This window comes from Condylura cristata, unplaced genomic scaffold, assembly GCF_000260355.1.
Source record: "Condylura cristata isolate star-nosed mole 26May11 unplaced genomic scaffold, ConCri1.0 scaffold00004, whole genome shotgun sequence".
NCBI lineage: Eukaryota > Metazoa > Chordata > Mammalia > Eulipotyphla > Talpidae > Condylura > Condylura cristata.
In genome coordinates this window covers 60268166-60295595 of record NW_004567105.1, presented here as the reverse complement: position 1 = coordinate 60295595, position 27430 = coordinate 60268166, and the positions used below count along the sequence as shown (strand labels likewise).

At 35.8% G+C, this 27430-nt stretch overlaps 1 protein-coding gene across 5 annotated transcripts in view; it reads left to right on the top strand.

The window, feature by feature from the left end:
* DOCK3 (dedicator of cytokinesis 3) overlaps nucleotides 1-27430 on the top strand; it is a 175814-nt gene that overhangs the window by 49711 nt on the left and 98673 nt on the right. For all 5 annotated transcript variants that reach the window (XM_012720304.1, XM_012720302.1, XM_012720303.1 and 2 more), the window contains exons 6-8: nucleotides 18520-18601; nucleotides 23536-23596; nucleotides 24759-24906. In XM_012720304.1, the coding sequence (XP_012575758.1) occupies nucleotides 18520-18601; nucleotides 23536-23596; nucleotides 24759-24906 (291 nt within the window). The remainder of the gene's footprint in view (nucleotides 1-18519; nucleotides 18602-23535; nucleotides 23597-24758; nucleotides 24907-27430) is intronic.

The window sequence follows — 27430 nt, the reverse complement described above, 5'->3', positions numbered from 1 at the left end:
TCTAAAAGTAGCTGGTAATGACCTTAAGGAGAAGACAGTTACAGCAAATTATCACAAATACTGGCTTTGCTGTGTCAATAGAAGCATATGCCATAAGTTTTTCATTTATGGATCTCTCCTTCTAATGGCCAACTTGGGACAAAAACTTGCTTAGCTTTTGTGTGATGATGGGATAAGAGTAGTACAGACTATATAAGTGACCAGAATTTTAGATTGCCATTATATTTTTCTCCTAATATTATGGAATCCCTTTTATAAGGAACTCATTAAAAAAAAAGTGTTACCTCTACTATGATTATTAACCATTATCTTCATCTATTTCTTTTTTTTTTCAATAAAAGTGGCATTGCATTATAACATTATAGAAACACAATTGTCTTTTAGAGCAGAATTGCTGTTATGATCTGTATTTGGTGTGATATGGATATAGGCTTTTCTATTATGTGGAACTCCAACTAGTGGAGTGTTATTGTGTAACTGACTTACATTTCCTACACCAATAGTGTGCCTGTTAATATGCCTCTCCCCTTTGCTAGCCTTCTACAAAGTTAGCAGAGTGCTGTAAAGCCTCAGGGCACCATGATTGATTTCATCACTCAACTGCTTTCCCCAAGGAATCTTCTCTATGCCAGGTTTTTCTGCTAGGCTTTCGTAATACAAAATTGCCCTCAAAAACTCAACTGCTCTTGATTTCATCACGTGAAACACTTATGTTAGCCATCCCTCATGGATTGCTTTGCAAAGCAAGCTTAAAAGCCTCATTTCTTACTCTCCTGGAGTTTATTCAGCATTAAAATACTCTTGTGTGGAATAAACTTTTTCTTGAAAATCAGCTGCTTCTGTAATTGAAGTAGAGGGCTTGCTTTACAGTCAAACATTCTACTCAGATGAGATAATCTGCCTCTCTGAAAATCTCAGATGCACCTGGAGAGAGATTTTCTTTTTAAAGGATGGGTGAGAACTTTGTTTATTAAATCAGTTTTGCTTCCCTCTGCAAAAGAAGTCAGATCTTATAAGACAACCAAAGCTTATCTGTGGATGCAAAGGCAGCCAATGATGGATAGACCTGCACTTCTGTCTCAGCCCTTCCACTCAGAATCCCATGATATATTCAAGCGTGTCTTAGCTTGTTCTTGGACATAGGCATAATCTTACTACCTAATATTACCATTTTTGTGAATCCCAGCAGAAAGGAGAAGTTAAAACCCAGGCTCTAGTGACAGTCAGTATCACTTTCTTTTATTATACTGCTCTCTGGTCTGTCATTGTCAATAGGCATATTTTCCCTGGAAATTAGGAAGGTGCAAGAAAATGAAAAATTCTCTTTTCTACACACATGTGCGCGCACGCGCGCACACACCCACACACACAGAGACAGAGCCAGGGATCTGTACCATATGAATGGAGATGTCAACACAGTTATTTAAGTGAAACTGTTTATAATTCTATTGTCTTGTAAATTTTCTCATTATATTTTCTTACATAATACAAAACTGAAAATAAAATAAATGCAAATAAAGTTTGAAGCTAAAAACATTTCATTTCAGTGTTCAGGATAACCCAACATTCTTCTAGAAATATGCCCAAGGCACCAGACCTTACTAAAAAACTTAGAGTGAAAAATCTGCTGAAAGATAGGCAAAGTGAAACTTTAGTTAGCTACCAAGACTTCTGGTTAAATCTGTGTCTTTTTTTTTTTCATCTTAAAATAAGTCAGAAATTGCTCTCCTGTCCATTCCATCTCTATGTTTTAAGTCTAGTTGTCAGGTTGGAAACAAACTTTAATATAATATCCTATAGAATCTAGATTAAAACAGTAAAAGAAATCACCAGGTTTTTAAAATTATTAATATTTAAAGAAATTCTCGGTTTACAAGTATTTTGACTGGGCCCTCCCCTGTGATGTAAAGGGTTAAAGCACAACACTATGAAGCTATCCACAACCACTGCAGCACAAGTTCGATCCCTGGCCAGGAGCTGACCCGTCCTGACCTGCCCACTGCTTCCCTCAGCAGTGTATTTCAGTCAGTCTGCCTGTTCTGCTCCCTGTTCTGTCTCTGATGAATCTTCTCAACCCTGCACTTCTGGCCTGTACCCCAGTTCTTATATGCATAAATAAATCTTAAAAAATAAAAGGATTTAAAAAAATTTTTGACTTCTGTTTAGAACAGAAGTAGAATAAAATGACTAATTTTTTTGCATAAATTTAAAAAATCCTTTGTCTGCAGTGGAACTTGAAGAATTAAGGGAAATCAGAGGTAGAAGTTTTAGTGGGTTGGTATAGTCATTTGTAAATCAAATGTTTATTTTATACGTGTGTGCTTCCATTTAATACACTCCAGATATATGGTAGTGAATAAGTCACCCAAATATCGCTGCCCTCAGCAGCCCTCAGTTATATGCTAGTAGAAGGAGACAATCAATAAAATAGTTAATTGAAGAATATATCTGGAAGGATAAACGTTATAGACTGGAGAAAAACTGAGGGAGAGTTTGCCGTCGTGAACAAAGTAGTCATGGTAGGCTTTGCGGAGGAAGGACGCAGATCATAGGGCAATTTTGCAGGGCAAAGACCTCGTTTCTAATGTTCCTGCATCCTTGGGGTTTAAAATGACTTCTAAATTAACAAGGTGGAGCCAACAGATGAAAATACAGTCAGCTTTGTCATCCTTGGTCACTTAAAGATAAATACGGAAATTAGATAGCCTTTGCAATGGTCCAGATGAAATTCATTGTTTTTAAAGAGACTTGTGCGGCTCTATTTCTGGTATTGTTGCAGGAGTTCCTGACAGACCAATCCTCCTACAGTTAACACTAGGTAAAATTCAAAAACTATTACCTGAAAAGAATGCAGAACGAAGAAAAAGCAGTCCGATATTGGAGAATAAAACCTTAGAGAAAGGAGCTCACAGTGGTTTTAATCTATACTGTAGACTCAGCATTGTATAGGGTAGCTAAAACTCCAATGGAAAGCTTTCCATAGTTCTTAGCCTAAGGAACCAAAAGACAGCACCCTGGGCAAACATGACTACTGAATGGGGATTCTGGAGAGGAACAAGAGATGAAGTTTCCCAAATTCAACCCCTGTCACTGGCTGCTCCTTGAAATACACCCATATACAAGGCTAACACAGGCAGCTAGCAGCTGCAGTTGAATGAAAACTGAAATTCCACAAGGAAAACAAATAATAGATTAAGTTGGTTAAAACTAAAATATTAAACCTCTTCAAAAGGATATAAAAGAATCCAGAGTCCCGATAACATAACCATTTTCAAGATACAATTTAAAATTATGAGACATACAGAGACCACTAAAATGTGACCCTTTCACAGGGAAAATGACAACCAAGATGAATACTGAAATAACTTAGATGTTGTAATTATCAGGCAAAGATTTTATTTGTTATTTTTAAAAAGATTTATCCATTTATGCACACAGAACTGGGATACAGGTGAGAGGTACCAAGGGGGTGAGAGGATTCACCAGAGACAGAGTATGAAGCAGAACAACTGAAATACACTGCTGAGGGGAGCAGGAGGTGAGACAGGAGAGGTCTGTTGCACTATGTGGGTCAGCTCTCTGGCTGGGGATCGAAATTGCACTGAAGTGGCAATGGCTAGCTTCCTCATGCTGTGCTTCAACCCGTTGCACCAACAGTTTTAAAACAGCTATTGTAGTTATGTTCGTTAAATGAGAAAATACAGAAAAAAAATCTCAACAGAAAAGTAGAAAACATTTTTAATACCATGTAGAAATTTTAGAACTGAAAAATACAGTATTTGTGTGAGGAGTTTCACTGAATGTGATTAACTGATTGAAGGCGCTAGTGAGAGAATCAGTAAATTTGAAGACAGATATAAATTACTCAGTCAAAAAAAGAGAAAAGATAATGAAACAAAACAAGCACAAAGCTGTAGGGTAATAATTTCAAAAGACCCACTTTGGAATTTCAGAAAATACTAACTTTAAAATTGACTGTGAAAGTTAAGTATGTGTAAAATAATGTTAGAGGTATAGCTTAAAAACAGTAGATACAACTAAAATGGAACTCCAAAATATACCCAGTAATGGGAGATTCCTGGAACTGTTTTGGTTTTTCCTTTCCTCACATTCTAAAGTACATGTTTGCGGTGTATTAAAAGCCAAATTCTTAATAAGAGAGTTATGATTCTTAATAAGAGAGCTATGATCTCAGGTTTTACTAAGAAGTAGTAATGAGTTTCCTCGATGATTAAATTTAATTAACCTCTCTTAGAAAATCAATATAGAGTAGAGGTTAAAATCACCAAGACTCTGGGAAAAAAAAAAAACAAGTTCTGTCAGAAGGAAAATTGTTAGGTTAATAAGGTGGGAGCAAACTTTTGAATAAGTTTTCAGCTTAAATGACAACTAGAAAATTGACATCATAAGTACATGCTAATTATTCTTTTTCTTTAGAGTATTGTTTGTGTTTCCCAAAAAGGTTACAAAGCCTACAGTAAGCCGATAACATTTATCAAATGAACAAATGACTTGTTAAATTTCTCAAGTGGACTTCTAAGCATTAATTCTATAATTGCAAATCTGCCCGAATTTAGATTAATGGCTCTCGTTCCCCTGTTTCTACTCCTGCCTCAAGACCAAAGTTATAGGTAGAGTGAGTCAAGCAGGTTAGTGATTCCTATCCTTTGCCCCAGCACTCATTGCTCTGGCTGCTGATTCCTACTAGTTACTGGTTAGCAGAAAATAATTCCAAAAGGATCCACTCCATCTACTCTGGCCAAGAGATCACTTAAACAGCCTTCCTCAATACAGCAAAACCAACTTAGCAGGAATTTTGTTAAAATTAGACAATACAAAGGAAGGCATGGAAGTCCAAATGTCAATACCTAGATCAAAAAGATCTTTAAAGACCCTGGTTCTCCTTTGGTTAAGGAGAAAATGTCTTTCGGCTTCCTTCTCAAAATGTAAAGTATGTATCGTTTTGGTTTGGCCAGCTCTGTATGTATATATGGGTATCCACAGTACCCACCACCAAAGTGCCAGTGCTATTTCACCTTCAGATTTGCACCCTCTTCTCCTTCCTCCCACTCTCCTCCCCTCACATTCTGGTAACCACCATACAAAGAGTGTGAAAGTTTAAAAATAGAGATCTTTATTGTACTAAAAGTTTGAAAATGTTTTGGAGACATTTATTTGCTGTTGTTCCTTGGGATTATTGATGGACTTCTCAGTTTTATACTTTAAAAGGTTAGAAAAAATCCAGTAAAATGACTTGACATATTTTAATATATACTTAATTCTCAGGTTGGCTGAATTTTCTGCTTCCATTCAGTCAAAAATTTTCCATTTCATGTGTGTGTGTGTGTGTGTGTGTGTGTGTGTGTGTGTGTGTGTTTCTATAAGCTCTGCTGTTCCATCAGGATTCCCTCATGACACATAGAATAGATTAAGCAGCAAAATTTGCCCTTGCTGAAGCACGGAAATAGCAGGAAAAAAATAGTGATAAGAACAAGTTAATAAATATAAGTAATACATAGTCTTTATCCTTAGGGGATTTAAAGTAGTACAATAGGTCACATCTACTTGTTTTATTGTTAGAATTGGGATCCTAATCCTAGAGTGTAAGCATAAAAATGGAAAGTGTAAGAGTGTAAAACAACTATGAGAGTATAAAAACAACTATGTAGTTCCCCGTACAATTGATAAGTTACATGTCCATTCATTTTCATGAGGAGTGTCCTCTAGGAGCTGTACAACTAGAAAAATGTTATTATAACTGAGATTTTTGTGATAACATACTCATATAAATCTCTCTTTTGCTTTAGAAAAAAATGAAAAGAACCTATTTGGAGGGGGTTGTTTTTCATTCAGGAACTTCTACCCGTTCTAAATCAGGCAGAACTTTGCTGCCATCATCTCTCCGTCTTCTGTGTGACAATGCCATGAACTTCAAACAGATTAGGTACTACCAGCAGAGCTCTAATGGGAGCTGATACAGACTTTCTGATAAGAAGGGTCAGGGTGCCCCAAGTGGATAACAGACATCTTGGGTCTAGCTAGGATTCCTTCATGCAGTAACTGGGAACCTGTGTGATGTAGGCACTCACTGTGTATTTCTAGGGCAAGATGTGGTTTGTAGAATTTCACAGATATATTTGCCCATAAAACTACTTCCCCCTACCAACACTACCACTACCACATACTTTTCCCCCCAATGTTCATTTCATAAAATGAAATTCACCTAAAGCATATGCTTTGAAGTAAAGCAGATTCATGTTTTAGTTCCAACTTTAACATTCTATACATCCTGATCGCAAGCCAAGAACTCGGCCCCTTTGACTCTCAGTTTCTTTAGAGGTAAAATATCTGAATGAGGATTAAACGCATTTAGGCAAGAAAATAAACACTTTATATAATGCCTGATACACAAATGACATTCACTAAGTGATTGCTATTGCTGCTGCTGTTAGAAAGCTAATGAGTACCAGAGCTCTATCTCCCACCCACCTCTTTCCCCTGAGCTTCAAGCTTGTATTTTCAGCTGCTTGTTTTCTTTTCATCTACATATCCCAGAGAGCCCTCAAATTCAGTAGGCATGTCTGAACTACTTCTTCTTTTGTGTCTTCTCTGACTGACAGACTGCTACATCTAATTAACTGCTAAATCTGGTCAGTTCTGTCTCTTAAATATTAAATCTGACATCCATTCATCTCCCTTTTGTTCCAGAATTGCGTCATAGCTTACTATAGCTACACCAGTTGTCTTTGGAGTAGTTTCTGTTACCAAGTGATTATTCTAAGGAATTATGAAATCAGCTTCTCATAGTTGCTCTTTCAGGGCCTCTCTAAAGCCTTTCATAGGGTTTTCCAAATGTGCTATCCTAACAGCCAACCAAGACCTTTTTTTTTTTTTTTTTTAAGATTTATTTATTTGTGCATCCAGAACTGGGGAACAGGCCAGAGACTTAGGGGCGGTGAGAGGCTTCACCAGAGAGAGTGGGGAGCAGAACAGGCAGATCGATGAAGCACACTGCTGAGGGGAGCAGCGGGCAGGTCAGGAGAGGTCTGCCACTCCATGTAGTCACCTCTGGGGCAGGCGGGGATCGAACTCATGCGGAAGTGGCTTTAGCTTCTTAGTGCTGTGCTTTAACCCGCTGCGCCACCAGGGAGGGCCCCAACCAAGACCTTTTTTAAAATAAAGATTCTTGAAATGTATTTATTTGGATGGAATTCTAGGAGTTCTTCCCTCTAGATACTCTCATCTGGAAGATCTGGGATAGGGTCAGTAACTTTAAAATAAGCTTCCATTATTGATCTGGTGGTAGCCTATGGATGAGTTGGTGGTGGTGCACTATGGGGGTAATACCGGGTGGGGGGTACCCCAATAATATCTCAATTAAAAATAAATTTAAAAAATCAGGCATTAGTAAACTCCCTAATATAAATCTAGTAAGTGGAGTCTTTGTTTCCTTGATTTACTGAGTTGCATTTATTCTTCAGTAGTTAATTAATTCCTGTTTAAGATTAGGTCTTTACTTTAATTAGATATTATTAATTACATTAATGTTAATTATATGTGTTAATGCATTTCTGGTTTCCCTAAAAGATTTATGGAATTCCTTGTGGATTTTCAATAAAATGCCACTTCTAACAAAAAATAAAATAGCTTCTATGTACTCGTGGTGATAGTCAAGTTTTGAAACCCCTCTCACATAAGTCCACAACCTGTATTTGTCCTCTGTTTGTTACATGACACCTTTGACCACCCCCTGCCTCTTTACCATCCTCTTAACTCATACATAGAATTTCCCCATTGTCAAGCAGCCTTATATTTCGGCCTGCACCTGGTGCACTCTCCTCCAAATGCCAAATACCTAGAAGTATTGCAAGAATATGTTCAAAAATTTCATTTGGACAGCCTACCCTCATCCAAATTGAGTTTTAGATGCTTCCTATGCAAGTTTAGCATTTTCATATTGTGTTAGCTTTTGGTTTGTCTCTCTTCCAGTAGACTCAGAGACTTTAAAGATAGAGACCATTTCATTACTTTTTTCCCAGAATCTAGCTCTGTTTAAGAATATGATAGGAATTCATTAATGAAAGGATAAAAGGGAGGAAGGGAGGCTGGAAAGAACCTTTATTGTGCTAGTCACTAAAAAAATGTTCTTTGGAGCCCTGAAGTTTCTCAAGAACAGCTAGTGACTAGGAGGGAGGCCTAACTAGGGAATAGTCCTGCTCCTACCCCTCCAACCTCTGATTCAACCAAAGTAGCTCAGTTTCTAAATTTTTTCATTTGTTGATGGACAGCATAAGATTTTGTTGGAAAGAAGGAAAAAACTGATGCCAAAAATAAATAAATTTGAAAACCACAGCGCTCATTTGCATTTATGAGACACCTTTGTGCATTTCTGTTCTCTGTACTTTAGTAGAAAAACTTGAGGATTTGAGAAATAAAGTCAAGTGATCTAAATTGGAAAATGAGTCTGTGAGGAAATTTATTAATATATTGGTTTGTGCCATGTAATGTGGCCTTAAGGCTCTTTACCAATTTTTAAGCACCTGGTTAGTTATCATGAGTGGCCTTAATGCTTGGCATCTGTCTCTACAGAGGACCAAAGAGAACATGAAATATAAATTCAAAGAGTTGAGAGAATTCCTTTGAATTTATCTGAGGAGCCTGCTTATATTTCCAAAACAGAACCTTCAGGAAGTACACTCTCCGAGTTTCAAAGATTGTCTGTGCCTCAGCTCCTGACATGGGTTTGACAACTCATGGGCAGTCACTGAACTTTTGCTGTAAGGGTCCACCAGTTACTAGCTGTGAAAGAGAGCATAACATGCAGTGCCCCCCAGTGTTTAGAACTTTCATAAAATCAAGTGGTCTTAATATTGAGATAGTTAGACTTATCACAGGTTCAAATTATGTACTTCATTTGGTAGCACTGAGTAAAATGAGAGTGATGTAACTTCTTAAACTGTTTGCTTGTCATAAAGACAGTTAAATTTAGAGCAGTTCTTTTTTAACATTGCTCATTGAAGAAGAATTTACCAACATCTCTTTTTCCTCTTGAGAAAATTGATTTTCTCAGCCAGATTATTTAAGAGAAAAACTGACCTATTGCTTTCATAATAGAGGTGTGAATTTTTGTAACATCTCATGAATAAAACTTACTCTTTGGGTCATGGGTCCTTTTACATCTTTGGGAAATAGAAGTATTTGCTGTAGCTCTAGTTGACAAATAAATTTGACCAGCACATATCATATTATTCATACAGACTCCATTGTTGTACATAAAAGCATATCGTGAGGTAAAATGTCTTCTGTTCCACTGGTACTTAAAACACATAACATGTTAAGCCTTTGAGAAATCCTAAAGGGTAGAAAGCTGTGTTTAATGCAATATTCCCCAGTTATATTTAACCACTTCTTTAGTAAAATATCTGCTCCCAAGTCAGAAAGTAACTGGATAGGTACCTATCTTCAAATATAATATTTTGAACATTAGCAGAAAACAGCATTTATATATCTTACCCAGTGCAAAAGTTAGCAAAAAAAAAAAAAGTTAGGAAATCATCAGCTGTATACCTAGCTTTTTTTTTTTTTTAAGTGAAAAAACAGTTTCACAAATTGTTACGAAGACTAGATGGAACCAGAAGCATGAAGGACTCTAGGAAGTGTAATGGTAGACACTGTTGAGAAAGAGAAATTGTTGAGTTCTGATAGGTCAGCAATCCTGTCTACCCAGAAATTTGCTTTAGCTAATCTTTATCTCTGAACTAGAGCTCAATGTAGCCCCTCCTCCAAGGGTATCTAGCAGCTCCAAACAGTGGCCTGCGTGGTGTATGTCTCCCCTTAAGAGATAACCAGAGGTAATGTTACGGTGAGAGCAATTGTGTTTTCCTTTCCTCCTTTGGATGATTTTAGATTATTCTCCCGGGAGCAAAGCAGGGAACCTCTTCTGATGCCATCTCTCCCTCCTCTAGCTTGGTTGTTGTTGTTGAGTTTTATGAGTTCTCTATGTAGTGTGTGTGCCTTTTTAACCTCTTGTTGGATATATAATGTACACATTTTTTTCTCCCATTCAGTAAGATATTTTTGTTTTAATACAAGTTTCTTTTAATGTACAGGAGCTTTTTAGTTTGATATAGTCTCACTTTTTGTTTTTGCTTTTGTACCTTGTTGGTGTCAAGTCCCTAAGTACCTCTCTACAATTGATGCCAAGGGGCATACTGCCTATGTTTCCTTGTATGTATTTTATGGTTCTGGTTTTACATCCAAGACTTTAATTCATTTAAAATTAATTTTTATATATTTTGCTTAATATTAGTCTAGCTTCTTTCTTTGGCATGTGGCATCCACTTTTTCCAGCATCACTTTTTGAAGAGATTTTCTTTGCTCCATTTCAAACTCTTGGTTTCTTTGTCAAAAACTAGTTGTCCATATGTATGTAGTTTTATTTCTGTACTTTCATTCTGTTCCCTTCTGTGTGTCTTTATTCCAGGACCAAGCTGTTTTAATTACTTTTGCTTTATAGGGTAGTTTGAAATCAGGAGCATGATAGGCCTATTTTTCTTTTTATTCAGGAGTGTTTTTGCTATTTGGGATCTTTTGTATGTCCAAATAAATATCTTGACTTTTGTTCTGTTTTTGTGAAAAATGTCATTGGGATTTTGATAGGAATTATATATTATATATATATATATATTACTTTAAGTAATATAGCTGTTTCATTTAATGTTAAATCATGAGCACAGGATACCTTTCCATCTCTTTGTGTCTTTTTCTATTTCTTTTTTTAAAATTCATTTTCTATTTCTTTTTTTTAAATGTATTTATTTATGTTTACAGAACTAGCGTACAGGCCAGAGATGCACTGGGTGAGAGGATTCACGAGAGACAGAATGGGGAGCAGAACAGGCAGATTGGCAAAGTACACTGCTGAGGGGAGCAGCGGGTGGGTCAGAAGAGGTCTGCCATGCCATGTGGGTCAGCTCCCTGGCCGGGGATCAAACTTGTGCTGCAGTGGCTTCTGAGAGCTTCATAATGCCATGCTTTAACCTGTTGTGCCACAAGGGAGAGCCCTTTTTTTTCTGTTTCTTTTAACAATGTCTTAGAGTTTTCAATGTGCAAGCCTTTTATTTCTTTGGTTAAATTTATTCCAAAGCATAGAATTCTTTTTACTATAATTTCTGATTTCTTTTTCCACTGGTTCACTGTTTTCATATAGAAGCACAATAAATTTTTGTGTATCAATTTTGTAAAAGGCGAAAGATTTATACGATCTGAAGAGAAACCAGAGTATGTGTGTATCAATTTTGTAACTGCCATTTTCCTGTATTATTTCTAGTAGTTTTATGAATCTCCTATGTATATTATGTCATTTGCAAATAATAATAGTTTTACTCCTTCCTTTCCAATTTGGCTTATCTTTATATCTGTTCGTTGTCTGATTGCCCTTGCTAGGACTTACAACACGTACACTGAACAGTAATGATGACAGTGGACCTCATGATCTTAAAGTAAAAGTTGTCTGTTTTTCACCATTGAGTATTATGTTGGCTGTGGGTTTATCATATAGGGCCCTTATTATGTTGAGGTACATTACTTCTATATTCATTTTTTAAAGAATTTTTATTACAGACGGATGTTGAATTTTATCAAATGCTTTTTCGGTGTCTAATGACATAATGATGTGATTTTTGTCCTGCCTTCTATTGATGAGTCATATCATGTTTATTGATTCACATATATCAAACCATCCTTGCATTCTTGGAATAAATCCCACTTGATCATAGTGTATCATTCTTTTTTAATATATTGTTGAACTTTACTAGATTTTGTTGAAAACTTTTACATCTATATTCAAGAGATATTTTGTCTATATTTTCTTCTATTTGCTGTCCTTTGTCTGGTTTTAGAATTAGAGTAATATTGGCTTCATAGAATTTAGAAGTTCTCCCTCTTTTTCAGTTTTACAGAAGAATTTGCAAAGGGTAGGTATTAGTTCTTTGAAAATTTTGTATAATTTATTATTAAATCCATCTGGTCCCTAACTTTGCTTTGAAGGAGACTTTTGATTACTGTTTTTCTTTTGTTACTCATGATGGATCTATTTCAGGTTTTCTGTCTCATTCTAATTCAGTACTGATTGCTGTGTATTTCTATGAATTTGTCCATTTCATCTAGGTTTTCCAACTTGTTGCCATCTAATTGCTTAGAATACTCTCTTATGATCCTTTGTATTTCTGTAGTACTACTGTAATTTCTCTTTCATTGCTGATTTTATTTATTAATTCTTTGTGGGTCTAGTTGAAGGTGTGTCTATTTTGTTAATCTTTTCAAGGATCTCTTTGAGTATCTTTTTGCTGTTTCATTAATTTTTGCTCTGTTATTATTTCCTTCCATCTACTGACTTTTAGTTGTGTTTTCCCTTCTGTTTCTTGCTCCTTTTGGTAGAAACTTAGATTTCTTATTTGTGATTCTCATTTTGGAGGTGTGACTTTTGCTGTAAATTAGTAGTGCTTTTACTGTATCCTATATGTTTTACTAAGTCATGTCTTCATCTCCAAGTATTTTATTTTGGGTTCCTCATTAAACCATTAGTTATTTAATAACATGCTGTTAGTTTTCCACAGATTTTTGTTTTGTCCCTTACTTCTTTTGGTTGACTTCTAGTTTCATACCATTATGACATGAAAGGATGCTTGATAAGGTTTCGATCTTCTTAAATTTATTGTGAATTGTTTTGTGTCCCAACAAATGTCTTATTCTTGAGAATGTTCTACGAGCCCTTAAAAATAATGTGTATTGTGTATTCTGGTGCTTTTTTTTTTTTGTATTGTGTGTTAAGTATCTGTTAAGTCTATCTGACCCCAATTTATCATTGAAAGCTATTGTGGTGCAGCAGGTTGGCACGCTGCACTGTGGATGCTTCATTCCAAGTTCAATCCCTGCCCAGAGGTGATCCACATAGTGTAGCAGACCACTCCTGTCTCGCCTATTGCTCCCCTCAGAAGTGTACTTTGTAGATCTGCTGGTTCTTCTCCCCACTCTGTTTCTAGTGAATCCTCTCGCTGCTCCTATACCTGCATCTCTGGCCTGTGCCCCAGCTCTGTATGCATAAATAAAATCTTAAAAAAAAAAAATAGAAAGCCGCGGGTTAAAGCACAGCACTGAGAATCTGGAGTCTCTTCCGCATGAGTTTGATTCCCGCCTGCCCCGGAGGTGACCACATGGCGTGGCAGACCTCTCCTGGCCCGCCCGCTGCTCCCCTCAGCAGTGTACTTCATCTGTCTGCCTGTTCTGTTCCCCACTCTGTCTCTGGTGAAGCCTTTCACCGCCCCTGAGCCTATGGCCTATACCCCAGTTCTATATGCACAAATAAATAAATCTTTAAAAAAAAAAAGCCATTGTTTCGTTGGACAGTTTCTGTCTAGATGATCTGTCTGTTGCTGTATGTGGGATGTTAAAGTTCTCTACTTTTATGTGTTGGTGTCAATATCTTTAGTCTTTTAATACATGCTTTATATTTTAATTGCTACTGTGTTGGGTGCATATATATTGATGATTGCCATGTCTTCCTATTGTCTTGATCTTTTACTTATAATGTCCATCTTTGTCCATTACTGTCCTTTTGATTGGAAGACTATTTTAGTTGATTGTGGGCATTCCCAATTATATTTTTCATTGGCTTGGAGTACCAGTTTCCATCCCTTCCCTTTGACATTTCATTTGTCTTTATAGCTTAAGTAACTATATGCTGATGTGCGAAGCAGCATATAATTGGCTTTTAGTTTTTAATTCATCTGCCATTCTATATCTTTTGATTGAGAGTGCATTTCATTTATATTCAGGGTAAGTATTAGGATACAAGGACTTGCTGTTACATTTTTGTCTTTGGTTTTCCATTATTTATCTATAAATATCTTTTGCCTAGCTTTTCTTTATTTCCATGTTCACTTTGTTATTGTTGATTTTGTTGTTGTTAGAGCACTCCTTTCAACATTTCTAATAGGAAAAATCTATTTTTGGCAAAATCCTTCAGCTTTTGTTTTTCTGAAAATAACTTTATTTCTCCATCATACCTGAAAGAACGTCTTTTAGGATATAGTGTTCTTGGCAGGCAGTTTTTTTTTTTTTTAATGAGATGGATTTTTAAAAAGATTTATTTATTCATACAGAGCTGGGGCACAAGCCAGAGGTGCAGGGGCAGTGAGAGGATTTACCAGAGACAGAATGGGGAGCAGAACAGGCAGACTGAGGAAGTACACTGCTGAGGGGAGTGCAGGCTGGTCAGGAGAGGTCTGCCATGCCATGTGGGCCACCTCCAGGGCTGGGGATCAAACTCCCACTGAAGCAGCTGTGATTCACTTGCAGTGCTGTGCTTTAACCATTTGTACCACCAGGAAGGGCCAGCTGGCAGTTTTTATCTTTGAAAATTTTGAATATTGCATTCCATTCTCCCCTGACCTGTGGGGCTGTGATTCTGAGGAGTCTATGAAAGCTTCATGGCAATACCTTCATGATTAGCTGCCTTTACCCCTTTGCCTTTTATTATTTTTTTCTTAAGCCCTTAATAATTTCATTATTATATGTCTTGGTGTAGAGTACTTCATATTTAGATAGCCAGGTATTCTGTTAGCTTCATAATTGTATATTCCTTTCTTTCTCCAAGGTTGGGGAAAGTTTTCTCTATCTTTTTAAAAATAAGTTCTCTGTCCCCTTTTATTTTTCTGCCCTTTTTGGGATACCTGTTATTTTTATGTTGTCTTTCCTAAGTGAGTCAAATGGTTCTTGTAGTGCTGCTGTATTTTTAAAAAATAATATAATAGTTTATTTTTGCATTGTTTTATACATTTTTTTCCATCTCAGTTGTAATGCCCGTGTGTTTCCCATCATCAAGTCACCCATGTGCCATCACCATAGTCCAGTGCACTTCCTCCCCCCACCATTTTTGACCCCATTCCCCACTCCACCCCCATAAAATGTCTCTGGTATATGACTGTTCATTATTCTTATTATTTTCTCACCTGGTCCATTATATTCCTGCTGTGAGCGAATCATCCGGTATTTTTCATTTTCTTTCTGGCTTATCTCACTAAGCATGATCTTTTCCCGCTCCATTCATGTTGCTGCAGAAAACATGTGTTTCTTTTGTTTTGGTTGCTGAGTAATATTCCATTGTGTATATGTACCTACCACATCTTTTTAATCCAGTCATCTATTTTTGGGCATCTGGGCTCCTTCCATGTTTTTCCAGTTGTAAATAAAGCAGCAATAAACATGGGGGTGCAGCAGTAAACATGGAGGTATCTGTTTGAATCAGTGTTTTTGTGTCTTTTGGGTAAATACCTAGGAGTGGGATTGCTGGGTCGTAGGGAAGCTCCATGTTTAGCAGTTTGAGGAACCTCCCAACAGTTTTCCATAGTGGTTGTACTAGTTTGCATTCCCACCAGCTGCTACATTTTTAAAAATCTTACTTCTCTCTTCTACCCAAATAATATATTCAACTCTGCTTTGTTACTTTCTCTGGAAATTTATATCTGTCAAGCATCTTAGGACATGAATCTCTATTATTTCTATTTTAAAAATTCACAAAAGGCAGAAAGCCTTTTGTTAATTTTATTCCTGAATTCATTTAGTTTACTTTTAATAAGTTTATGTAGTATGTCTTTAGTTACTTTTTCTGAGTTGTATCATTTTGCCATGCCTTTCCTTAAGGTCTCAAGTTGATATGTTTTGTAATTTTTTCTCATTTTGTTACTTAAATTTCCCTATTTGTTTTTAGTATTTGTATCACAGTTTAGATGTTGAACTATTTTTACTTTTTCAGCACATGGTGTTATGCCTATATTTGATATGATTTTTTTTATCTCTCATCTTCTAAAGGCACTGAGACCTGTATTTGTAGTTGCTGTGTTAGCAGAATGGGGGAGGGTGTGGAGGTGTCCTGCTGCTATTATAAATGTGCTGGGCATGAAGACACTAATTTAAGTTTGTAGCGTTGCCAGGATCCTTCCTTTCTGGGGTCCCAGATCTGACACTAGTCTTTCCTTTGTCAGTGCATTTCAAGAGGACAATACTAGTCTACTAGTCCCAGAGAGTGAGGGAGGGGTAACGTAATCTGGAGAACCTTTTCTATTCTCCTTATTGGAGTCCACTTTGTGTGGAACACCCCAGCTCCTCTATATATTCTTTACCTGCTTCAAGGACATGTGCTTCCGTATGATTTCTGATCCTCCCTTCCTGGCATCCCTACCATCTGTGTTTCCCTGACCCCAACCACAACCTCCGGTGTTTCTTTATACCCTTCTTCTGTTCAGTGAAGCCTAAATATCCTGTGTCCTCTCTGGTACAATCTGTATTGGACTCTGAAGTGCAAGGGATTGCTTCAGTCTCACCCCCACAAACTTCGGGATTCTTGATGTAGTGTCCCTCTGGTCAATTGTTAGTTGTTTCTCTTGCAAGTGAAATAAAAAGCCTTCTCTATCACAGTCTTTGAGATTTCTCTCCAGAAAAATCTTAAGAGTCCTCTAACAGGGTGACTTGCTCTCAGGAGTGCTGGCCCATTGCCCAGTGGCTACAGTCCCCAGCACCAACATAGTTGGTAATCTGGGCAGCCAGACTTGCTGTGCTACTCCTGCTGCTAAGAAGATGATTTGAATTTTGTTAAAATCCAGTTTTTGTGTTTCTCTAATTCATGTTATTTGCACAATCATCCAGGATCACATTAGTTTTGCTACCATGTGTTAAATATGGAAATACAAATGTGAACAGGATATGCACAAGTATTTGTCTTAAATTTTTCCCTCATGTTTCTCCTTTTCCATATTTAATATATAGATTTAGAGTTGTGTTATTGTTAGCTTTCATATTTAATTCTATGCTCCATTCAAATTTATTTCTTATAGGCAAAGGTCAAGTTTCTTTCTTTTTTTTTCACATGTGTTATTCAGCACCATTCTGAAGCTGCTATGCTGTTTTGCTGAATTTTGCTGTCTTTTCTGAAAAGTGAATGTATAGAAGTGTGTATTCCATCTTTTACAAAAGACCTCCTTCAACTCAACATGCCCGTTTTAACTAAAAATTCTCATTTCCACCTCTTAAGAGTCATTCTTTGAAGAATGATCAAAACTCACTGTTTATGCATCCCCACTTTTATTCTGCACAATCAGTTTTTCTGTACCATTCCACTGAAGTGGTTCTTCCTTCCCAGGGTCTACAAGGATCTTTGTTCTAGTATCTAGTAGACTTATGTCCTTGTCTCATGTGATAGATACTCAGTGGCCATGGTCCTTGTTGACCCCTCCCTCCTCTTTGAGACATTTTCTTCCTTTACTTATATCCTTATTTTCCTGTATTTTTTCCTGTATCAGTCCCTGTGTGTCTACTTTGCTACTACTACTGCTTTGCCTATTTCTTAACTATCAGTATCTCTCAGGATTCTGACCAAAATTCCTTTTTCTTCTCATATTTCCCACATTCTTTACTGTTCACCAAAAATTCCCTGATTGAGGCTTTCAGATTTATATCTGACACAAATGTTTTCTGAACTTCATTTCTGCATATTTGTCTTTCTACCAGGACCATAAATATAAATGCTTCTTGTTGACACTTGTATTCCCATATTTAACACACAAATGTAATAACTGTTGACTAAATAAAAAGATGGCTATATGAAAAGCTAAACAATGTATGCAGTTGATATTATAAGACAGCTTGTAATTCTAGTACAGTAATTTAATATTCACTCTTATTCATACCACATATGTGTAATGAGTATGACTGTGGACCTAAGAGAAGTTACATTTATAATTGCTATGGCTCAGACTTTTTGTTTCTTTGTTTATTTTTGTGGCAATTGGTAAAGGAAACTTGATGAAAAGACAGGAAGAGACATAAGGCCATGGGCAGGAATAGGAAGGAGAAGAGAGAGCAAGAAGGTACTTCTTCAACTGTTGTAAACCAACATGTTATTTAGGGAATAAAATATTTTAATGACCTTATTAAATTATATTTCAACTTTAGTTATAATACATTTTTTTTTTGTTTAACCCCTCACCCAAATTTTTGTAAGCACCTATAACATTTTTTCCTGGCCCTGATACGATTTTCATAAGGAAATGTAAATTTAGTAACATAGATTCTTTGAGATCTGCTATGAGGAATATTTTTATGATTTGAGTGTTCATGTCAGAGAATGTGCTTGTTACAGACTTAGCACTGTGCCTAGATCTCTGGGGGAATTTGGTAAAATTTTCAGATATAGTCTTCATTGCTTCCCTAATGGAACATATACCTTTAGGGGAAGGTAAGAGAGACAACCAATATATAAACAGCAACACCTGTTGTGCAGTTTGTAAAGTCTGTTGCATGTTGCTTGACAAGAAAGTACCCTGCCACTACACATGCACCTTGGCCTTGCTGTCACTGTGAGCTGTTCTGAAAGTGTTTAGGGTTTCTCTATAAATGCCCTTTTTATTTGTTCTGGAGCATATGGTCCCTTACATTTCTGTCTCTCTCTCTCCTGCATTTCAGTGAGCGGTTTCTGGTGAGACTGAACAAGAATGGTGGGCCAAGGAACCCAGAGAAGATAGAACGAATGTGTGCCCTTTTTACAGTATGTGCAAATTCTCTTTCCCTTCTCTACTGTTGACTAGCCAGGGACCTATTATGTGGACATTGTCACCCTGGAAACAAGCATTTATCCTTATTTCTCCATGTTTGTGAGAGAACAGCACTTGATTTATGTTTCTATCAGGTTTAAATGAAATACTTAAAGAAAACTGAACTTTAGCTATAGTTCTTAATTGGATTTTTCATTAAAGAAATACTTAAGTATCTTTTTACTGGTGTAAATTTTATAAGCTATTTAATATAATAGACATTTAATACCTGCAAAAAGTCTTCCTTAGAATTATTACTCAAGGCAGCTGGGAATTTCACTAACATGTAAGTATAGTTTTTCTAAAGGCATCCAGTAAATTTGCAGCTCTCCAGATTTTTGTTGAATACGTAGAAAAAGACAAAAAAAGTTTTTCAAGTACGAAATAGAGGATCTTTTCCTTTAGGTGTTTTTTTTTTTTTTTTTGAATACTCATGCTGTCATTCATAGTATCTCAGATCATAAACTCATCAACTCAGAGAACACTTAATCTGTTTATTGGAAATTGCTGAGCCTCACAGTAACACAATGCCTTATGTACTTCAAGTTATTCTGATTTATTAATATTTTTGCCCAATTAAAATAATTCCCAGCTTTTTTTGAGTTAATGTATTGGCTAAAGAAGAAAGCAAGACTGTATCACAACTTTAAGCAAATTTTAACTTTTGTAGGTTCTTTGATTTTTCAGCAGTGATACTGAAATACATCAAAATCTATCAAGTAGGGAGGTGTGATGGTTTAACAGTGCTGCAACTCTTAGTGAGGTGTGTGATTGCTAGGTGATAAGTCTATCAGAGTTTATGGTCTACCTCCTAAATATAAATGAGACTATCTAGGAATCTTCTATTTGACTTCCTCTGAAAGACAAAAGTAGATTTATTTATCTGACCTATTTATTCATTTACTATTTTATCTTTCAAAACCTCAAAGAATGTTATTGCAAAATCAGAAACTACTTTCACAGAAATAGCTTTTATTGGAAATGTTCCAAATACCCAGAAAAATTTACAAATGTGGCTAAACTAAAATGTTCATTTATCTATTTGAACTCAGCATTGAACTCTTAGGAGATATGTAGGCAGAAAGAGCAGGAAAAACCAACCCATGGAGACTATTGAGAGAGTTGAGATTGTTTAGTCTGGGAAAATCAATGATCTCTGTTCAGAAGGCAAAGAGTGAAAATTGCAGTTAATGGGATTTATGTTAGAAGATTTTGGGAAAGCTTCTCAAGTGAGAATAAACAGATAGTTCTCTTGGAGCTGCCTTTCTAAAACAGTTAGAAAGAAATGAGATACCCGTCAGTCCAGAATGTCTCAGTGACCTGAGGACATTTTTTTATGGATCTCTGATATTTGGTTAAAGGGGGAAATAAATGACTGTCCTTGTTCTTTGGCATTATGAGAATGAAGCTCTGTGTGTGTGTGTGTGTGAGTGCAGGTGCACTTTGTCCTAAAATATGTTGAGTATAGTCCTTTTCTCTTGAAAAATGAAGTTAATTAGGATGATATTTGAATGTTATTACAATAAGTTAAAATTTTCATTTAGTAGGATTTTAATTATAAGGGGCCAGAGGCAAAAGCTGTAGTTCTAACTTTACAAATCAAAGATGCACACAACATCCACCATGCATGATATATGCTCTTATTTTGCCTCAAAGGGAACACCCAGAGGTGCTGAAAATGCTTCTTCTCTAGTTGCCTTTCAGTACAATCCTGGATTTTTTTTTTGAAAAGCACATAAATTGCTTAAGATTATCTTAACTAGGATTTTCATTCTTTACTTTGAGCTATATGAAATAATAATTTTGGTGAAATTTGTATATATTTTTTTCATTTCATTATAGAAGATTTGCATTTTCCAGATAAGCATGTATACAAAATTTTTCAAAGAAATTGCAGTCGCAGTTGTGATCAGTGCCAGCCCTTTAGCTTCCTTAAAGGGGGCTAGACAAACTGAGCAGTATTACTCAGGGGCACTCCAAAGTCACATTATCTATGGCAGAATCCATTTTTCTATAAAACCTGTTTTTTCTACTTTGTAGATTTCAGAGCTTCCTGTGTGGGAGGTGGGATTTTTCCTAAAAAGGTAGTATTTTATATTTCTGTGAATGTTTAATACAGTGAGGATTTTGCTGACTTCTGTGATAAACATTGATTGTATGTATGAGCATGTGAGAATGTGTGTATTTACTCATTACTATCAGATACTCAGTTCTTCACACAATACCTGGCAAACACGAAGGTCTCAGCAATTCCATGAATAAATGAGTATGTTTATTTTTTACTATAGTGACTCAGAGAATTAACTTTTGTTTTCCTAAAATAAGTTGGCGATATATTTCCTAAATTTATGTATACTTTCCCAGTTTCAAAATAGCATTCTAGGTAGTGATTCCTTGGTATTAATAAGTACAGACTTATTAATGTAATAACATCCTTTATTAAAGTTTGCCTCCTTTTCTGCAGCATAAGTATGACTAAATTAGCTTTGTTTTAAATTTGTAAATTCTGTTATCTTAACTGAAAGGAGACAGTCCAGGCATAGGGAAGTGAACTGACTTTCATTGTTCAAATGATGCGTCAGTAACTGAGTCTGAGATTCTGAGCATTAAAGTAATTGCCTTCTCTATCCACCATACGGTTGGGAACCAGCTTCCTCGTTATGTAAGATGGGAGGATATGGTCCAGTGAGTAAATATGAATTCAAACCCTGCTCACTAGATGAATGATGTCTGAATCATCCCTCTCTCCATTTTGGTTGTACATGTCTTCTGAACATTTTAACATGGATTTCCACACTTGATGTGTAGTTAACCTTAAAGAGTATATGTTTAATAACTATTAATGTTATAGTAGTAGTGAATATTACTATTTACTCAGCTAGAACCAGCAGAGTCCTGTGAATTTATCAATACTATTTGGTCATTTTTGTAACTGAATTCTCTAGAATTCAGTTTGAATTTTCTTTGAGTTCTCTAGATCTATTGGGATAATTATCTTGCTCATATGAATAGTTTGGATTAACTATTTGGAGGAAGCTATTTTATTTTGAAATGTTTATAATACTGCAGTAATAGACATATTTCAATGCCAAAAAGTATTTAAAAATGGTAACCTACTTTTCAGTTTCTGTTATTTAATAGTACCCATCTTAATAAATGTCAAAATATAGTACTATTTTGAAAATATTTTAAATTACATTTTTTAAAATTCCATTTTTAAAGGGATTAATGAAATAGTGTGAAACATTTTTAATATAAAAATAAAATTACATATAAAAATATATCTTTGTGATTCCAGTGATATCAATGTATGTTACATTATTTTATAACCTATTTCATTGTAAACATTATTTCATCAAGAATTTAGCAAAAATATTATAACAACCTAAAATCTAAAAGATTTAGTTTCACCATTACACATTCCTTTTTTTTTTAAGATTTATTTATTTATTCATACAGAACTGGGGTACAGACCAGAGATGTGGAGGGTGAGAGGATTCACCAGGGACAGAGTGGGGAGCAGAACAGGCATATCAATGAAGTACACTGCCGAGGAGAGCAGCGGGCGGGTCAGGAGAGGTCTGCCACCATGTGGATCTATTCCCGCCATGTGGATCTCCTCTGGGGCAGGCGGGAATAGAACTCATGTGGAACTCATGCGGAACTCATGTGGAAGTGGCTTAAGCTTCTTAGTGCAGTGTTTTAACCGACTGCGCCACCAGGGAGGGCCCACACATTGCTGTTTAATGTCTCCTTTCCTTTCATATGTTCAGTACCACCCCACCATGGTAAACAAAAGCACAGGATCCTGAGGGGGTCAAGAGAAAGGCCCTCTTAAATTCACACTTAGATGCCTTGCTTGCCTAGCTGTAGTTCTAATTTTGCAGCGGGGGTTAAAAATAAAGCAAACCTGGGCACTCTAGAGCCCAAAACTCATTCAGAATTGTGACTGCCATTTGATTGTCCCTTCTCCGGCTTTATTGACGGGAGACAAGCATCTGAAACCAGTCAAAACATGAAAAATAAGAAAGAAGTGAAATTAAGGGACTTTTTCCTGGAAGCGAAAAGGAAATCACGAGAACCTGTCCCATTAAGTTCCATGGTAGCTCCACTAATCATCATTGATTCACAGCTAGGGGTGAGCAGCAAGTTGATGAGCAATGAGAAGTCTGAAACAATATATATTAAAGGAAGTTTTGTTACTTCAAGTGCAATATGTTAAATAGTATGTAAATAATTATATATTCATCAACATTCTCTTTCAAAATATAATCCAAACATAAATTATTTAATGTATTTAATTCTTGTGATAACTTTTAAAGTTTCTAATTCTGAATCAGATTTATTTTCTTAAAGCAAGCCCTTAAAATTCTGCAGATAAAAATATTTTGCCCTTATAATTAAATACAAATGATACATATATACATTGACCAAAATTAATCTTCTCAAGGAAACATATCTAGTATATAAAAGCCATTTGTGGACAGCAGGATAAATGTGAAGTAAAAAGAGAATAAATTTTTAGAATTTCAGTCATTAATTTTTGTATTTTCTTCATTTCTACATTGATCATATCTTTTTTACAAATGCTTTATATGATGTTAAAAACACAGGTAAAGTGCTATCATGAAGATTTCTAATGTGAGAACTCTTACAAATGTTTGATTAGTTAGGTAATCTAAATAAGAAACACAAAATATTGTCAATAAAATAAATTTCCAAAGGCATGTAAGATATCTTATAGATGCTAAACTGCTGTTTGTATTAATTCCCTTACCACCTATCCAGGCTAAAAGTAACAAAAACAAGTCATTATAAAATTCAAACTGAAATTTTAGTAATTTTCTATGTATTCATTGCCTTAATTTACTTTTTTTCCTTTTTGTAGGACCTGAGCAGCAAAGATATGAAGAGAGATTTATATATAGTTGCTCATGTGATACGAATAGGTACTGTCTATTTTACCCATTTATGTGACTAAGACCAACTCAGCTTCGAAAAATTTCTACCTTGTATGAGCTTTGTTATTTCAATCTTGGAATTATTCCTGTTTGCATTAGAATTCTACCTTAAGCTCACGTGCTGCAATAGCAGAGTTTTTTCTTTTCACTTGAAGTCTTCTGCTCTATATTTGATTTTGAACCAAATCTCAAGTGGTCTGCATTTTGACATTGTCTCTATTATAATTGCTTCACTTTAGATGGGCAGTCTGCCTCAGAGATTGGTTGCTAATAGGTTAATAGGTTGTAAGCGTTGCCAGCTTTTGGTGGTGAAATGGCCTTTGCTGTGTTTTGTATCCAAATGTATCTATGCCACTTTCCAAAAACTAAGAGTTACTGTCATTACTGTAGTAGGTATCTCACTTCCACTCCATCCAAGATGAAAAAAGTGATTTTCGCTTTTGTTCTGTACATCCTTCCTTCCAAATAACATGAGTTGGGGTGTATGACTAGCCAAATTTTCCTTCATTGATTAGCGTTCTGGCATATTTTGAACAAACAGTATTTTTTAATCCCTTGCCAACAAACTATTTTTGTTGTACTTTCTTGTTTTGCCATATTTGTTAACCATATATATATATATATATATATATATATATATATATATATATATATATATATATAGTAACTGGATGGCCATATTTACATTTGCAAGTCTTCTTGCCACTTTAGGCATAAACTTGGTAAGAAAGAAGAACAAGCTCCCATCTACTTTCTGTTTGCTCCAATAGTGCTTTGGCAATAACCAACATAGATTTTACTTAGCAGCTAAAATACTAAACATTGTATCTATAATATATGCCTAAGACGTTTAAATATATTAGCAAACCAATTTTTAAAGAAATTCATGAAACCACTGTTTTATTTTCATGTGACTAATAAAGGGTTTGTTGGTGTATGTTTAAGGTATATAATAAGGATCATTGATTGATGTAATTCCAGGGAAGAATCCTGGCCAGATGCCTATTTGGCTTGCCATCTCATACATATCATTTTCGGATGGCTTAAAGTAGTTCTTAATTAGTCTTCCAATTTAGAGGATGACAATCAGGTGATGCTGGAGAGGAGCATGGAGTTCTCAGTCTTGACTGTGTTTTCTGTTGTGCCTAAGGCCGGATGCTCCTGAATGACTCAAAGAAGGGCCCGGCTCACCTGCACTATAGGCGACCATATGGCTGCGCAGTACTGAGTATCCTGGATGTCCTACAGTCTCTCACAGAAGTAAAGGAAGAAAAGGATTTTGTTCTTAAGGTTTACACGTGAGTAATGGACATCAGAAATGTTAATGATATGTAACATAAAACACGCAAGCACGGCAGTATTGAAAGCAGTAATTTTCAAACTTTATGAAACACATATCAGGATATATATATATATATATATATATGATAGGGAGTTTCTTTTCTTTTTTTAATAGGCTTCCCAGGTGATACTGAGCCAGCTGAATTTGGAACTTTCTATCCCAAAATAAAAGTCCCATGGCACATGTTTCTTCTGCTACCCAGGATCACTCAGCTTTATGTATTTACAGAAAAGATAATAATACAATTTCTCATGTGTCTTAGATATAAAAATGTTTTCTGTGTTTAGTACTTGACAACTATTGTAACTGAACTGGCTGTAAATGCAGATTGTTTCAAAGAATGGTCACAGGTTGTTCTTTCTCTTTGAAGTAAAACCAGTGTTTCTGAGGAGCTGAGGTTTCACACTTCACTTCTGCCACCACAAATTTATAAATTACAATCAGGCACAGCGTAATTTTTTTTTAGTGTTTGTCAGCCTTTTATAAGCAGTGCATTTCCTGACCCGTAATGCATTGGGGGGTGGGGGCAAGTACAGGGGGGCGGGAAGAGTAAAGAAAAGGCATAATCATATCACTTTGTTTATGAAGACATAGGTATGAATAATATCACTGAAAAAAGAATGATCAGTGCTAAGTTAGCAAGTTATTTTTAAAAAATAATATAATAATTTTTACATCATTTTGTGCATTTTTTTTTTATCTCAGTTGTAATCCCTGTGGGCTTCCCATCACCAGATCATCCATGTGCCATCACCACAGTCCAGTGCATTTCCCTCCCCCCACTGTTTTTTTTTTTTTTACTTGGATTTGTATTTAGGATATGATAGAGTTTGACAAGATATGCATTTATATTTAACTCAAAAAAGGGATGGTAACACATGTTAAAACAGTGTTATAAATTCAGTGCAATCATTCTTAAATATTTTTCTCTCTATGGCTGCATTAATTACAGGCACTGCTATCCTAACTAGAATTCCACTTGACAATCCTGTATTAATTCTGCTAGACCAAGACTCATACCTTAAAGGGGGGGGGGGGGCAGAGGGGACAACCATTTATACTTACTAAGAAAAGCAAACATTTACTTCAAATTGCAGTAGAGGTCTTTTCAATCACAAAAAGTAAGAAAAGAACAGTGATCAGACATCCCCCACTGTTTTTGATCCCATTTCCCACTCCACCCCCACAAAATGTCTGTGGTATGTAGCTGTTCATTATTTTTATTATTTTCTTGCCTGGTCTATTACACTCCTGCTATGAGTGAAACCACACAGTATTTTTCCTTTTCTTTCTGGCTTATTTCACTAAGCATAATCTTTTCCAGCTCCATCCATGTTGCTGCAAAAGGCATGTGTTTCTTTTTTTTGGTTGCTGAGTAATATTCCATTTTGTATATGTACCACATCTTTTTAACTCAGTCATCTACTTTTGGGCATTTGGGCTGTTTCCATTTCTTTCCAATTGTCCATATACATTTCTTCATTGGTGGGTAATGGGATTTGCTTCTTCATATATCTTCCTCCCTTTGAAAAAGACTGAACAAGAATCCAGAGTTAACATTGTTACCATCATACTCTACTCTATCCATGCCAAAAGTAAGATGTTCATAGGGTGCATTTCAGAATTGTATCTCTTTGCATACATCAGCTGTTCCTTTCTTCAGTGCAGATTCTATTGTGGATAGGGACTTGCACAGCATCCCTCTTGAAAACATGTGTCAGGGTTAATTGGCTTACTTCTAAAACAACAGCTTTCAATACCAAGGTGTCACTTCGCAAGAAGTGAGATTTGTGTGTAGCTTTTTTATAGCTCCTTTCTAAGTTCTAGAGTCAAAGGAAGTTTTTTTACAGAGATTTTTTTTTTAATTTTTGAAGGATTAATAAAGTAAAATATTGGTTAATTTCTCTACCTGAAAATACTAAGAGACTTCAATTACATGTTGTAAAATTGGTTTTGTATGCAGTATGAGATCCTCTAAGATTGGTGTTTTAAATCTACATCAACACAGTGAATCCACCCTCAAGAGAAGCAATATTTCACAATAAGTTTCAGGGGAAGTGTTTGTTAGATTGAGTGGAAAGCTTAAGGGGTTTAATAATTGCTACTGATAGTGCTCTAGCCTTTGTAGGATACAGTTTTGCAAGAATAAGAACATCTTGTATAGTTTTAATCAATGAGTTGGCAAAATGTCTCATTAAATGTTGACACTCTCATCATTTCTTTCATTATCCAGAGTTGGCCTCAACCAGAGAAGAGGCAGCCTCCTGTATCTCTCTTGTCATGTTCACTGATAAGGCTTTATAGATACTGTTTATTATTAGGTGTGTGGGAGAAGAAACCACATCCTTTTAAGAAAATCACAACAAAAAGCTGATCCGTGAAAACTCTGGCACTTTCTAATGAGCCAAGAGCCTGGAAAATAACAAATAAATAAACCACTACATGCAATTCAGTCTTTTATAGATATCATATGTACCCCT